Source organism: Neophocaena asiaeorientalis, unplaced genomic scaffold, assembly GCF_003031525.2.
Source record: "Neophocaena asiaeorientalis asiaeorientalis breed wild unplaced genomic scaffold, Neophocaena_asiaeorientalis_V1.1 scaffold470, whole genome shotgun sequence".
Lineage (NCBI taxonomy): Eukaryota > Metazoa > Chordata > Mammalia > Artiodactyla > Phocoenidae > Neophocaena > Neophocaena asiaeorientalis.
In genome coordinates, this window is record NW_020173714.1 from 902586 (window position 1) to 919453 (window position 16868).

The following is a 16868-nucleotide window of genomic DNA, read 5'->3' on the forward strand; positions in this document are numbered from 1 at the left end:
TTACATTCCCACCAACAGTGCAAGAGGCTTCCCTTTTCTCTGCACCCTCTCCATCATTTGTTGTTTGTAGATTTTTTGATGATGGCCATTCTGACTCGTGTGAGGTGATACCTCATTCTAGTTTTGATCTGCATTTCTCTGATAATTAGTGATGTTGAGCATCTTTTCATGTGCCTCTTGGCCATCTGTATGTCTCCTTTGGAGAAATGTCTGTTTAGGGCTTCTGCCCATTTTTAGATTGGGTTGTTTGTTTTTTTAATATTGAGCTGCATGAGCTGTTTATATATTTGGGAGATTAATACTTTGTCCGTTGATTCGTTTACAAATGTTTTCTCCCATTCTGAGGGTTGTCTTTTCGTCTTGTTTATGGTTTCCTTTGCTGTGCAAAAGCTTTGAAGTTTCATTAGGTCCCATTTGTTTGTGTTCTTATTTCCATTTCTCTAGGAGGTGGGTCAAAAAGGATCTTGCTGTGATTTATGTCATAGAGTGTTCTTCCTATGTTTTCCTCTAAAAGTTTTATAGTGTCTAGCCTTACATTTAGGTCTTTAATGCAATTTGAGTTTATTTTTGTGTATGGTGTTAGGGAGTGTTCTAATTTCATTCTTTTACATGTAGCTGTCCAGTTTTCCCAGCACCACTTATTGAAGAGGCTGTCTTTTCTCCATTGTATATTCTTGCCTCCTTTATCAAAGATAAGGTAACCATATGTACGTGGGTTTACCTCTGGGCTTTCTATCCTGTTCCATTGATCTAATATTTCTGTTTTGGTGCCAATACCATACTGTCTTGATTACTGTAGCTTTGTAGTATAGCCCGAAGTTGGGAGTCTGATTCCTCCAGCTCCTTTTTCTTACCTCAAGATTGCTTTGGCTATTCAGGGTCTTTTGTGTTTCCATACAAATTGTATAATTTTTTGCTCTAATTCTGTGAAAAGTGTCTGGTAATTTGTTAGGGATTGCATTGAACCTGCAGATTGCTTTGGGTCGTATAGTCATTTTCACAATATTGATTCTTCCAATCCAGGAGCATGGTATGTCTCTCCATATTGCAATCTGTGACTGCTTTTGCTCACGATCATTTGTGTGCGTGTGGTAAATGTGAAAAATTCTGTACATTTTCCATATTTATTTCTCATTGTGACAACTACATTCATTAAGAAACGTGTAGAACACAGTTCAGTGTTTTACAGACATGGGCATTTGCAAAGAAAAATACCCTTTTATCTTCATCATGAGTATTTTGTTCAACATTGTTCTTTATATGCTTGCCATGAAGTAGTACAAATTAATTTTAAAACGGATTTGCTGATTCATGAATTAGAAGATAGATAATAGGTCACACTGTCAGGAGCCAATAATTTTGCCCTCTGTCTTGATCAGCATTACAATGACATGACTCCAAGCTTACTATCTGACTCTCTCTGTCATGTTACACAGGGATGTGCTCCCAGTGGTCATGCTCTTAAAATCCCCTTTTGGGGAGGTATTGAAAGTGAGAACCTGGGATTTTCTGGATATAGTTTTATATACAAAATCAATTTTAAAAATCAATTTTGAAAAGAAAATGGCTGCATCTGTTTTAACTTTGCTGAGTAACACTCTCTTTAAACCTGGATGGAGCTCAGTATTAAGAGTTGCAAAGTATTTAAAAACTCGTATGTTAGAGTACAGTATAATTATACTTGAGTCAATTATTGACTAACCCAGAGACACATTTTCCTTGGCTAATGATTGCTAATGTCATTTTTGTTGTTATTATTAACTGCTATTCTTTGTTACCATAAGGTGCTTTTATAAACTGAAGCAATTAGCTGTTTGCTGTATTTTTATTCACCATTATTCATAAACTTGGAAGCATATACTACACATCTTGACACCAAAAATCCCATGTATTTTACTCTAGAGAACAATCTGTAGGGAGTCATTTTCCTGCAATTCATGGGTCCTCTTTTTTGTCTGACAAAATCCCAAGGACACCAGGATGTGTTCCGGTAGATTGTCATTAAGTTGGGCAAAGAATTAAGCAGAATATAATCTCTTATGCTTAACAGCGTTTGTAGAGAATTTGAGATTACAAAATTGTTACAGTAGGGGTGATTAGCAAATTGTGAAAATGTTGATGTTGAATTGCCTATTCATGTACATATGGGTACATGTGTTTAGTAATTTCAGACTAGACAGGGGATTGAGTACCTACCTTTTTTATTAGAAAATATATCAAAAAAATCGAAGTCCAATTAGAATGAAATTCGAATATAAGAATCAACATAAAATTTTGAAATAAGAATATATATTTAAGCTTGTATAGGAGTTCTGAAAGAGTTCACTAATGCTAGCTTGTGTTCCAGCTTATTTTTTTAAAATTTGCACCGCAGATGTAAAGTTCAATTTCTTATAAGAATTGCCATGGAAATCTAAATTGTCTCTTTGAACCTTGACAGAAATACATCCTTGACATCTGAAGTATTATGTGTTGCTGAGAGAATTGGACTGTGAGGGTTCTGATGCAGATGGCCTTCTGGTCATTGAAGGGGACTGTGTTCTTTTACCTGCCTCTATTTACATAGGTCATTAAGTTAAGTCTCTGGGGCTTTTAAGGAGAGAGGTATTAATAGGTCAGAAATATTTTCAGTAATGGTGCAGTGAGGTAATTTCAAATTGCTTTTAACTGGTTGGTGGAAGTCACCACCAGACCTAGTTACCTACCTGTCTGTCTGTCTATCTATCTATCTATCTATCATCTGTCCTAAATATAAACACAGGTAGATATGCGTCTGTATACATATTTCTTTATATGCCCACCTGCTTCACAGCACAGAACTCATATAATAGAGACCTTTTAAGAATGCCCTAAAAAATAATAAGCCTCATTTTAGCCACATGGTCAGTAAAGCAGTGATGCTCTGGAAGTGAAATAAGAAAACACTCTTTGTTGGGATTAGTGCTAAATTGTGCTTTATAATGTCTCCATGGACTAAACAATGATTATTTCTAGTTCTTTACATTTCACACACTGTTGCAGAAATGATAAAATATTCTTCCCAGATAGAGATTATGTTCGATGCTGCCTTATCTCTGACGAGCAGAGGCCCGATTAACTGGCTGATTGGTATGCAGATCATGCCTTCACTAGTAAAATTTTATTATGACTCTGAAGTGAAATTTTGATGGCACAATTCATGACTGTGAATATTTTATGAATTCCAAGTGAAATGAGCAAAACAAAACAAAACAGTAGGAGATTAGATTCACTGAGCTTGTATAATAAACAGGTATCAATAAATGCCTGTAAAATTTACAGGTTGAATCTGGGGGAATGGAGAGTGATCCCATTAAGGCTCACAAATGGGCTTAAATGCACATAACGATCATCCATCAGCATTATACTCATTTGTTCTCGCTGCTGTGGTCATTAGTGAGAAACATTCATCTTTGTCATTTCTTAACAGCCTCTGGATTTTGAGACCAAAAGATCCTATACGCTGAAGGTAGAGGCAGCCAATGTCCACACTGACCCGCGTTTCAGCAGCAGGGGGCCCTTTAAAGACACGGCGACGGTCAAAATTGTTGTCGAAGATGCAGATGAGCCTCCAGTCTTCTCTTCACCGACTTACCTCCTCGAAGTTCATGAAAATGCTGCTCTCAACTCCGTGATTGGGCAAGTGACCGCTCGTGACCCCGACATCACCTCCAGTCCTATAAGGTATTTCTCTTTTGAAAGGAAAACTGGCTGTAGTGCCTGACAAGCACATCAGTACAAAATGTAATTACGTATGCAGTCTGTGTGGCTGCCTTTGAGACTATGTTCACGTGCTTGTGTGTGTGTGTTGTACACACCTGCGAAGAGCTGCATACAATGCCCAGAGCCAGGAATATCAAGATGAAGAAAGCTATTAAGCTTTCAGAGAGCTTAATGAAAAAGCCAAATCGAATATATTTTGCAGTGCATTTGGGTGGATCTTTTATGTGATATTGTTTTTGCTTGTTTGTGGGGTTTTTTTCTAGCGTTAGAAAAGTATTGCTGTTTTTTTTTTTTCTTTCTTTCTTTCTCCTTTGACAGTTACAGTGAATTATGTATAAGAATTTAGAGGCATGAGATCACTGTCTCAACACATTAAGAGGCCCCCTGTCTTATTTCTGTGTTCGCTGTTTGGCTTTGAAATGATCTTTTTATCACTTTATGGGCATTTCTGATAGGTCAGCATGTTTGGAGCGGTGCCTTTTAGACAAAACCTTTCTCTGCCATTTCAAAGATATCTTTTGTTTATACTTTCCCTGCTCAAAAATTTTCCCAGGATGAGAAATATAATCCCTTGTTAAAGTTTTTCTTCCTTTTTTTAGAAATAAGGCTCAGTTCTGGGTTTTTCTTGTTGTTGAACTGTGTACATCTTTTCTCTTTGCCAGTCACCCAAATGACAGTAGATGCTCGAGCTAAATAGCTTTCTTCTGAAAGAACACTGAAAATCTGTAACTTTGTCCACTGGTCTCCAAGGGTGAAGTGTTAGTTAATGATGTGTTTGAGTGTGGATTTCAAATATTGCATTAGAAATGTTTGTTGAAAAAGAGAGAAAACTAGACGGAAGAATACGGTTTTAAAGAATTGTCCAGTTAATTTATGAGTTAGATGTCAGCTTATATCCAAGTCATTCAATTTCTAAGTTACAGGGACCTATGGCAGATATCTTTCTAATTACTTTATTCAGGGAAACTCTAGACAAGTGAGCTTTATGAAAGCTTTACTTATTCACTTCTTTTTTGTGTATTAAACTCCCAATACTCCCAAGGGTGCTGAAACTATGAGGCTGGAGGTGAAACCCAGCAGAATAATCAGTGCCCCAAATAATTTGAGTTTGGGCAAAAAAAGAATTATTTTCAGGTCTGGAAAAGTTGTTTTTAACACAAGTCATTTCTAAATTCAGGATAGTAGAGTGTATCTCATAAGGATATTAAAAAAAAAAATCCTTTCTTCAAAAGAGCTCAACCTCTAAGAAGGGGATTTGAGGAATGGTCAGTGGCCCATTCTCTGTCGTAAAGGAACTCAACAAGTTGTGGACACACAGAATGGCCTCTGTTTGGCTAAGAAAATCATATCTGTCAAAGGGACAAGTATTGAATCCAAGGGCAGGAAGTATCCAGAAAAATAAATTTACATGGGCATCCATTTTTTGACTAAATAGTGAAGTTGTGAAATGGCTTTATACTGAAATTCTAATATAAATAGAGACAGTGGTACTTGTTGAACGAATGAATCTGCCCCGTTTTCCATTTCTTCTGAAAGAACACAGAACAGAGCAATTGCCACTTTCTTCACATCTTCAGGCATAAGAAAGAATATGAAGAAAGTAAACAAGATTGGCCTAACTGAGAGACCAGCCATGGGGTCAGTTTAGCATTTGACTTGCCAAGATTTCTACTCTTGTCAGCAAAGAACCCACAGGGGGCCAGGAGCACGCCAAGCTGAGGGCCCTCAGGGCAAATGGGGATTTGGATATCAGGGCAATCCCATGTACACCCAAAACATGGACTCTATAGTACCAGCGGGAACAGACTTCCTGTGCAGAAGCATGTTCTTCATCAGCTGGAGATGAAGTTTGAGTAACTTTTGATGCCAATACTAACCTCAGATTGGTTAGAAGTGGGTAAATATCCAGGTTCATAGCTCCCCACTTGTTTCTGCCCATTTTATAATCTATCCATTGACTGATGTAAAAATGGAGATCTACTGATAATCATTCCAGCTCACAGGGAATCAGTGATGGTTATCACTGTAGCTGATTGTTCTTATTGCTATTGTTATTCTTTATACTTGTCGGTGGCATAAAAGGCAGGTGAAGAAGAAGCTTGAGGCTGCTTAGTAACAACTGCCCAACTTGGAAGCATTTTGTTTCCAGGCAAGCTAAAGGGGGTCTAGGGCTGTGTAACCAGGAAGGGATGGACAGATAAAGTACCACTTGATGACACAGGCATACTCTAGCTCTGATAGATGTCAGGCAAGTGCTAGTTCCTTGGCATATATGGTTTCACCCAAAGAAGGGGCGATTACTGTTTCAAATCATTTACAACAGGGTTTTGATGCATTATTCAGAAAGTGAGCCCCACACCGTTCTGACTGGAGGTGGACTGGCTCCATAGGAATGAATCTAGAATGTAAGAATCACCAACTGCATTTTTCAGTATCAGTTCTGCATTTTTGCAGTTGTCCCTCCCCCAACCCCTGTCCCCCAACTGGGTAATGGAGAGCAGCTTTCCTCTATCGATGCACAATTGGTTAATTTGTGTAGAAAATTAAATTTCCTGACTAGCCAGAGCAGTGCATCGTTCCTTATAAGTCTAGCAGACAGACTTAGAGCCATTTAACCTTTTTAAACAGAACTAGAGGACACAGATACTCAGGGAACTATCAAGTAACAAATAACAAAGCATGATTTTCTCTTTAGGGCTGTTGTATTTTATATGCTAACAAGAATGTACGCATCTTTTAGGGGAATGTTTACCTTGCCATCCAGCAAGAAATAGGCATTTATTGTGGCATCTGCCATGTTAAAACATGCAGTCATTAATTGGTTGGTCAACTTCCTCTAAGACTCAGCTTCTTTTGAGAGCACATTGTCAAGCTGAAAATATCATGTATATTAAAATTCTTAAAACTAAACCTATTTCTACGTGTATAAACATATCTGAATCTATATCTATGTCTGTATAAGCCCATCAGGGCAAACAGACAGTGACACAGAGGCAAACTTCATGGTCTTACCGTCTCCCTTCCAGGAACATTAATGAAGCATGTGCTACTTTCTTCAGTACCGTATGCCTCTCAGTAATACAGGATACGATTGTGTAAATTATTTAAAAGATGCCATATCTTGAAACTACAGCAGACTGCATTTCAAATCCTGTCACTCCTACTTCCCAGTCAGACAGCTGGTCTCTTGGAATTCTCTGAGACTCAGCTTCCTCATCTGTATTTTGGGATAATACCATCTTTGGAGCTATTAACACTACCAACTAATAAAGCCACCATAAATTTCATATCTTAAATGCAAATTAAAAACCTAGTACTCATTTCACCTTGCAATAAACCTTTCTCTGCTCCAAATAAATAAATAAATAAATAAAAATAATAAAGTAAAATAAAAATAAAATCCTAGTAGTCATTTTAGCAGAGATCCTTCTACTCAAGGTTGCTGACGGTGCAGAATTACCTGTTATTTTTTTATTTAACAGTTACATGCTAAATCGTCTAATTAACATCATTTAGTCTAATTTGCCCTTGCTACTGTGATGAATATTGTTACTAGTGAGTGCTTACTATGTGGCAGGGATGTGCTAAATGTATTCAGTTCATTTCCTAACACCTTTATGAGATAATATGTGTACTCTCTTAACAGATGAGAAAACCGAGGATGAAAAGACTAACTTGCCCACTCTCATACAAATAGTCAAGAATGGAACTGTGGTGCATACTTTTTTTTTTTTTCTGGCAGTGCAATGCCTGCTTTCTGTTCCTTTGTCACACACCCTTTCTTTCCCTATGATCTCTGTGACTCAAACTGTGTCTCTACGTGTTGTGATGGCTTAGCAGGACCAATTTTTTTTCTCAAAATCTTCTTTTATGTGTTTGTTTATTTTTAATTATATAATTTTCAGGTGTACAGCATTATAGTTCAACATCTGCATACACTACAGAGAGAGCACCACCACAAGTCTAGTCACCATCCATCACCATACAGCAGATCCCCTTCATCCACTTCACCTCCTCAACCCTGTTCCCTTCTTGGTAGCTACTAATCTATTCTCTGTATTTATGAATTTGTTTTTATTTTATTTTGTTTGTTCATTAGTTTGTCTCAGATGACACACATGAGTAAAATCATACAGTATTTGTCTTTCTCTGACTTATTTCACTAATCATAATACCTTCACGGTCTGTCTGTGTTTTCAGAAATGGCAGGATTTCATTCTTTTTTTTATGACTAATATTCCGTTGTGTGCGTGTGTACATGTTTGTGTGGCATCTTCTTTACCCATTCATCCGTAGATGGACACTTAGGTTGTTTCCATATCTTGGCTATTATAAACAAGACTGCATTGAATTAGCAGGACCGATTTAATTGAAATAATAAACCATTCATTCTCTAAATGGTCTCATTCAGTCCAGGATGCATACCAGGAAAAAGGGGCATACATATATCAGGTCTGTGGAATTAACCAGAGTATGGGTGGAGTGTTCCTTTCTCATCAGTCTAGCCCCTTTGTATGGGTTTGTTACTATCGGTTGTGAACCAAATTGTGATTAGGGAGGTAAAGGAAAAAACAACGTTATTGTTATTTGATGAATCAGACATTGTGCTAAGTTTCTATTATGTATCGTTTCACTTAATTCTCACAAAAGACACCTATGAAGTAGTCAGTATGATTCCAGCGTTATGGAGGAGACTGAGGCTCTGAAAAGATGCTTCCTGTGCATGTTGACATAGCAGGGGGTATGGGGCCAGGGTTTAAACCCGGGTTTCTTCTTACCACTGATGACTATGTCTGTGCATGCTTTGCTACGTTCTGGTATTTTGCATGAGGTGGGTAGGATAATGACAGCTAATGTTTACTGAGTCGGTACTTTGTGATAGACACTCTGAAATGGCATTTGAGGGAGCAAATCGTTTATCCATAAGGTGAAACTTCCTAGCACAGAGTAAGTGTTAAATACAGGTCAGTGCTTTCATGTAAACCTGCTATGGCTCCTTTTTTTCCTCTCAGTAAAGTCATGTCAAGTGTGTATTTGATTTCACCATGGCTTTGAGTGGCATGTGACTGTTTTTTTAGATAGTTGCTTCCTATTTATTTTTTGCAAAGCATTCTCCGTAAGACTGCATGAGCTGCTTAAATTAAAAGTGGGAATAATGGCCATTCAGCAGGTGAAGCAGGCTGACACATGAGGTGGCCACAGTGCTCTGTTGCCCTAATTCCTCTGTTGAATGCAAGTGCCTACTCAACACAAGACCCTGCTTTTTTTTTTTTTTTTTCCTACTTGTATTCTGGCATTTTTATAATTCGCCTCAGTTACCAGGCTTGCTGTTCATGAGCTCTTTTCCTGAAAACACTTCTTATAGTCCTGATGTCCAATGATGCTACAGTGAAAATGCTTCATACTGTAGAAAACCTGGCAATTGTTTGGCGAATAAACTGTGTATCGATTGACTCTCTCCTCAATCTTGCAATAATCCCCCAGAGACTTTGTCTTTTTGTTGTTGTTGTTTTTAATTGTGATAAGAACACTTTACATGAGATCTACCCTTTTAACAGATTTTTAAGTGTACAGCACAGTACTGTTAACTGCAAGCACAGTGTTACACAGCACATCCCTAAAACTTATTTGTCTTACGTAACTGAAACTTTATAGCCGTTGATTGGCAACTTCTCATTCCTCCCTTCTCCCAGCCCCTGGCAGCCACCGTTCTATGCTTCCATGGCTGACTATTTTAGATACCTCATATAAGTGGAATCATGCTATAATATCCTTCTGTGGCTGGTTTCTTGTACTTAGCAAAATGTCCTCCAGGCTCATTGATGTTGCCGCACATTACAGAATTTTCTTCTTTTTAAGGCTGAATAATACTCCATTCTGTCTATACACCACATTTTCTTTATCCATTCATCTCTCGATGGACATTTAGGTTGTTTCCACATCTTGGCTATTGTGAATAATGCTACGTAGGAGTGCTAATATGATTTCAGTTAGTTTGAATAAATGCCCTGAAGTGAGATTGCTGAATTATATGGTAGTTCTATTTTAATTTTTTTAGGAACTGTCATACTGTTTTCTGTAGCTGCTGCACCACTTTGCATTCCTACCAACAGGGTACAAGGGTCTAGTACACGGACTGAGTCTTTTTAAAACAATTAAAACTTGGTCACTTAGTTCCTGTGCACTCATAGCCAGTTAAAGTTTGTCTCCCAATTCAACAGTACCAGCTTTTCCAAGTCATTTCCCCCAAACACTCACTGTACTGCTAATTCAGCTAATAGAGATTAGTATTAAGTCATATATTCATTTAGTCACATGGCCATTCATTCACATTACTGTATATATATAACATGTTATATATACTATATATTATATTCTATGGCACATATGACTTGTCTATATCCATATCTATATATTTATATCTATATCTATATCTATCTAATCTATGGTTTCCTAAGGAATTTCTATAAAGACAGATCCTCTGCCCTCATGGACCCTGTTCTGTAGTAAGGAGGCTGGTTAAATAGCCATGTTAAATTCAAGTCTTTCACATTTATCTAACTAACCTTTAAGGCTATCTGAAAATGATAAACAAAACTAGATTATGGAACTTCAGGGTCACATAGAGGAAGAGGTCTCCTAGTTGTCTAAGGAATTGCAATAGAAGCAACCACAGATATCCAGTGATGTTAAAGTGGAAATACCTCACACTCTACAGAACCTAGTATTAATCTGGAGGGTGGACTGTATGTATATAATTTTCTCTCATTTTTTATTCCCTCCCTCCCTTCCTCCCTCCTCCTTCTCTCTCACTATAAAGAGAAGCTTTGGGTAGAAAAAAGACTCCTTTTTTCCCTTAAAGGAATAATAAATAATATGTGATGCAGGGACTTTAGAATTCTGGGACTAGCAGAACTCAGATAATATTATTTATTAAAGCAGTTAGAGCAACCAGTAGAGCAATTAGAGGCAAAAGTTGAAAACTTGTAGATGGAATTTTTGATACTCGAAGTGCATGGGAGAAAATGTTAAAATGGTTTCTTTAGGCATAATAACAAAAGCTAGAATGAAATTAAACAGTGAGAAAGAAACAGTTGGAGTTCAGTGAAGTATCTAAGTGATTCATAACTAAGGGCTTTATTTCATTATTAGTGGCTCTAAACAGCATCTTTCCTTGCAGTTGGCTCAACATTGTATCTTCCTATGAATTTACCACAGCAAAATAGTTTTTATAATATAAAAGTGCATTTATTCCTGTTAAATTTGGAAAGTAGAATATACACTGCCCTTCTCCAAGAGCAGCATCTCCCTAACTGGGCTCTAAGGAACATCACTGGGACTAAAGACAGGGCAGCCAGATCAATTTGAACTCAAGTTTCTTTGCACCAGGATTTCATAGATGAGTTACTTGGCTCAGGGGCTTTGCACTCTTTAAGAAGGAGAGATTTAGCCTTTGAACTTTCTGTAATTTTTCAGAGAATATGAAACATTTGATGTAAAGGACATTCAGGCTTCTGTGCTGGTCTGTACTCTAGATTCTAACGCATCAAGCATTGCAGATCATTGCAAACATCACGGCACTTATTCCTATTTGTGTAGTAGAATATACGTTGCCCCCTTTTTCTTTCCATAGAACCTACTTAAGGGAGGACCCATGACTAGTGAATACTTTAAGTCTATTGCATGAGGCCAGAAGTCAGCAAACTATAGCCTGTGTGCAGAATCTGGCCTCCCACATTTTTTAAAAATATAGTTTTATTGGAACACAGCCACTCTGCATTGGAATAGTTGTGACAGAGACAGTATGACCTGCAAAGCCTAAGATATTTACTTTATCAAAGAGTTTGTCATCTCCTACAATAGACTGGTAAGAGCTTGGATTTTCATCAGTAAGTTGAATAGTTGGTTCTCACATAATTCCAGGATCTTATTCTGTCTAGCAAACTCCCTAAAGGTAAGATTTTTAAAATATTTTTTAAACTTGGAGTAGTCAAAGAAATTCTTTTATTAGAATCCAGCTGTATATGATGGGGTTGATGTCCCCCATGCTTGCCTTAGAACCCTTGGGACGTTAGTTCTCATGGGGCACCTGACAGTGTGCACTTAACGTTGAGTCAGCCAGAAAAATCTGGCTTCATTTAGTGTAGCTTTGGGGAAAATCACCATAACTACCATACACACTGTGAAAGGACATCCTGAAAAAGACTGAGATGCTTACTCTCTTGGACTGGGGAATATATTTGTTTCTTGCATGAATTTCTCATAATACCCTATTTTTCTACCTGCCCTTTCCGTTCTCCAGGCCTCAGTGATGACTATGATACAGGGATTTTAGAACTGAGGCTGGTGATTGCCTTAGGCAGACGCTGGCCTCTGCAGTTCAATGCCTTGGCAAAACCTCTGACTTGCACAGCAGCATTTCTCTCTCTGAAAGCATGAAGTGGCATGAAATAGAATTTCACTTGGAACAGACTTGCTGGAGTATGTTCAACAAACTCTAACATGCATTCTCCAATACAAGAGTAGATTTTTTTTATTATTATTCTTTTTTTTTTTGCGGTACGCGGGCCTCTCACTGTTGTGGCCTCTCTCGTTGCGGAGCACAGGCTCTGGACGCGCAGGCTCAGCGGCCATGGCTCACGGGCCCAGCCGCTCCGCGGCATGTGGGATCTTCCCGGACCGGGGCACGAACCCGTGTCCCCTGCATCGGCAGGCGGACTCTCAACCACTGTGCCACCAGGGAGGCCCAAGAGTAGATATTTAATGAGTAATACTGGAAACTTTTTGTGGATCTTCAGTCATGCCTATTTAGTGTTTTAGCACAGTGCCCTTCACATATGTCTCATTTACACTGTATTACAGGAACTCTATGAATTACCTGTATTCTTATCCCCATTAAACACATTGGTTGCAGGTTGTTTTCCTGGGCAGTAGATAGAGTTTGAAGTGCAAGCTGTTTGTTAGAGGGCAGCACCTGTCACTGGAAGGGGACAGAAGCAGGCAGACTTAGGGAACAGTAAAACTGCAGTGCGATCCCAGCAAAGCCTTGGCCCAACCCAGTGGGATGAGTATTGATCATTAGAGGAGTCCTGTGTCCTGCTAGAATGGTAGGGCCTTTATCCCTCTGCTGGCTTAATCTCCAGGTAACTCCTGGAGAGGACAATTTCTGCAAAAGAGGCAGATTCTAAGGACCTGCTATCTGGAGGGTCTCCCCTGCCTGCTCATCCTACAGCTCTGGCATCCTTCCTTAAAGGGACATCTGCCCCGAGTATGTCCATCACGGACAAGTGCATGGAACCTCTTTACTGATGGAGTAATTTGCCCAACTTCACGCTGCTAGTCATCTAGCTCCAAACCCACATGTTACCTCCAAACTACAGTGTCTTCTCTTAGGCAAATATATATTTGTTCTACATTTTTAGATGCAAATGCTAAAGCGACAAATTGATTTAGCTGAAATGTTAACCAGTGTGGTACGGTAAACCTGACTAACAATAATCAAAAATTATCAAACTGATGAGAAACTCTGGTCTGAAGTGCAGGAGGAGAGGACTCTGAATGCAGTCCCCCTATGAGCAAGTGGACGTAGACTGAGCACAGAGAAAAAGAAAAAAAGTTGAAAGAATCTTGAAGTCGTAAACCTGGGGCTCAGATATAAACCTGATGGAAGCCGTAACTTGGGTCTCAGACACTGGCTGAACCTCCCAGTGCTGCACCCTGGAGCAGAGAAGGTTAGCGCCCAGCGCCCTGCAGGACTCAGACCTGACGCCTGGCCCTCAGGTGACTGCACCTGACTGGGAAGCCCCTGACAGGAGGCCACCCCTCAGGCGTCTCCGGGACCCAAGGAGAGGAGCCCCCAACAGGATGCCCGGCCCTCAGGCAACTCCGTGACAGGATGGCTGCCCAAACTATGTGGCTGACAGGGTCCTGGTGCTCGGGCCTGGTGTCAGGCCTGAACCTCTGAGGTGGGAGAGCCAAGTTCAGGACACTGGACCACCAGAGACCACCGAGACCCATGTAATATCAATCGGCAAGAGCTCTCCCAGCATTCTCCATCTCAATGCTAAGACCCAGCTCCACCCAACAGCCACCAAGCTCCAGTGTTGGATGCCCCATGCCAAACAACTAGCAACACAGGAACACAACCCCACCCTTCAGCAGAGACGCAGCCTAAAATCATACTAAGTTCACAGACATCCCGAAACACAACACTGGATGCAGACCTGCCCACCAGAAAGACAAGATCCAGCCCCACCCACCAGAACACGGGCACCAGTGCCCTCCACCAGGAAATCTACACAAGCCACTGAAACAACCTTACCCACTGGGGGCAGACACCAAAAACAATGGGAACCATGAATGTGCAGCCTGAGAAAATGAGACCCCAGACACAGTAGGTTAAGCAAAATGGAAAGACAGAAAAATAAGCAACAAATGAAGAAGCAAGATAAAAACCCACCAGACCAAATAAATTAAGAGGAAATAGGCAGTCTACCTGAAAAATAATTCATAGTAATGATAGTAAAGATGATCCAAAATCTTGGAAATAGAATGGAGAAAATACAAGAAACGTTTAACAAGGACCTAGAAGAAGTAAAGAGCAAACAAACAAGGATGAACAACACAATAAATGAAATGAAAAACTGTCTAGAAGGAATCAATAGCAGAATAAATGAGGAAGGAGAACGGATAAGTGACCTGGAAGACAAAATAGTGGAAATAGCTACCACAGAGCAGAATAAAGAAAAAAGAATGAGAAGAATTGAGGACAGTCTCAGAGACCTCTGATACAACATTAAATGCACCAACATTCAAGTTATAGGGGTCCCAGAAGAAAAAGAGAAAAAGAAAGGGTCTGAGAAAATGTTTGAAGAGATTATAGTTGAAAACGTCCCTAACATTGGAAAGGAAATAGTCAATCAAGTCCAGGAAGTGCAGAGAGTCCCATACAGGACAAATATGAGGAGAAACACGTCAAGGCACATATTAATCAAGCTATCAAAAATTAAATAAAAAGAAAAAAATATTAAAAGCACCAAGGGAAAAGCAACAAATGACATACAAGGGAACCCCCATAAGGCTAACAACTGATCTTTCAGTAGAAACTCTGCAAGCCAGAAGGGAGTGGCAGGACATATTTAAGTGGTGAAAGGGAAAAACCTACAAGCAAGATTACTCTACCCAGCAGGGATCTCATTAAGATTCTATGGAGCAATTAAAACCTTTACAGACAAGCAAAAGTTAAGATAACTCAGCACCACCAAACCACCTTTACAACAAATGCTAAAGGAACATCTTTGGGCACAAAACACAAGAGAAGAAAAGACCTACAAAAACAAACCCAAAACAATTAAGAAAATGGTAATAGGAACATACATATTGATAATTACCTTAAATGTAAAAGGATTAAATGCTCCCACCAAAAGACATAGACTGGCTAAATAGATACAAAAACAAGACCATATATATGCTGTCTACAAGAGACCCATTTCAGACCTAGTGACACATACAGACTGAAAGATGGAAAATATATTCCATGCAAATGGAAATCAAAAGAAGGCTGGAGTAGCAATTCTCGTATCAGACAAAATAGACTTTAAAATGAAGACTATTACAAGAGACAAAGAAGGACACTACATAATGATCACGAGATCAATCCAAGAAGAAGTTACAACAATTGTAAATATTTATGCACACAGCATAGGAGAACCTCACTACATAAGGCAAATGCTAACATCCGTAAAAGGAGAAATCGACAGTAACACAAAATAGTAGGGGACTTTAACACCCCACTTTCACCAACGGACAGAGATCCAAAATGAAAATAAATAAGGAAACACAAGCTTTAAATGACACATTAAACAAGAGGGAATTAATTCATATTTATAGGACACTACATCCAAAAACAACAGAATACACTTTCCTCTCACCTGCTCATGGAACATTCTCCAGGATCATATCTTGGTTCACAAATTAAGCCTTGGCAAATTTAAGAAAACTGAAATTGTATAAAGTATCTTTTCTGAACACAACGCTATGAGACTAGATAGCAATTACAGGAAAAAAAACTTAAAAAAATAAAAACAAATGGAGGCTAAACAATATGCTACTAAATAACCAAGATATCACTGAAGAAATCAAACAGGAAATCAAAAAATACCTAGAAACAAATGACAATGAAAACACGAAGACCCAAAACCTATGGGGTGCAGCAAAAGCAGTTCTAAGAGGGAAGTTTACAGCAATACAATTCTACCTCAAGAAACAAGAAAAATCTCAAATGAACAAACTAATCTTACACTTAAAACAATTAGAGAAAGAAGAACCAAAAAAACCCAAAGTTATCAGAAGGAAAGAAATCATAAAGATCAGAACAGAAATAAATGAAAAGGAAATGAAGAAAACAATAGCAAAGATCAAGAAAACGAAAAGCTGGTTCTTTGAGAAGGAAAACAAAATTGATAAACCATTAGCCAGACTGATCAAGAAAAACAAGGAGAAGACTCAAATTAACAGAATTAGAAATGAAAAAGGAGAAGTAACAACTCACCCAGCAGAAATACGAAGAATCAAAAGGGCTTACTACAAGCAACTATATGCCAATAAAATGGACAACCTGGAAGAAATGGACAAATTCTTAGAAAAGCGCAGCCTTCCGAGACTGAACCAGGAAGAAATAGAAAATATACATAGACCAGTTACAAGCACTGAAATTGAAACAGTGATTAAAAATCTTCCAACAAACAAAAGCCCAGGACCAGATTGCTTCACAGGTGAATTATTTCAAACATTTAGAGAAGAGCTAACACCTATCCTCCTCAAACTCTTCCAAAATATAGCAGAGGGAGGAACACTCCCAAACTCATTCTACAAGGCCACCACGCAGCCTTCCGAGACTGAACCAGGAAGAAATAGAAAATATACATAGACCAGTTACAAGCACTGAAATTGAAACAGTGATTAAAAATCTTCCAACAAACAAAAGCCCAGGACCAGATTGCTTCACAGGTGAATTATTTCAAACATTTAGAGAAGAGCTAACACCTATCCTTCTCAAACTCTTCCAAAATATAGCAGAGGGAGGAACACTCACAAACTCATTCTATGAGGCCACCATCACCCTGATA

At 38.8% G+C, this 16868-nt stretch overlaps 1 protein-coding gene across 1 annotated transcript in view; it reads left to right on the top strand.

Annotated features, from left to right (window-relative positions):
- CDH8 (cadherin 8) overlaps positions 1–16868 on the top strand; it is a 358896-nt gene that overhangs the window by 216452 nt on the left and 125576 nt on the right. The window contains exon 7 of the mRNA XM_024750646.1: positions 3449–3702. Coding sequence (XP_024606414.1) covers positions 3449–3702 — 254 coding nt within the window. The remainder of the gene's footprint in view (positions 1–3448; positions 3703–16868) is intronic.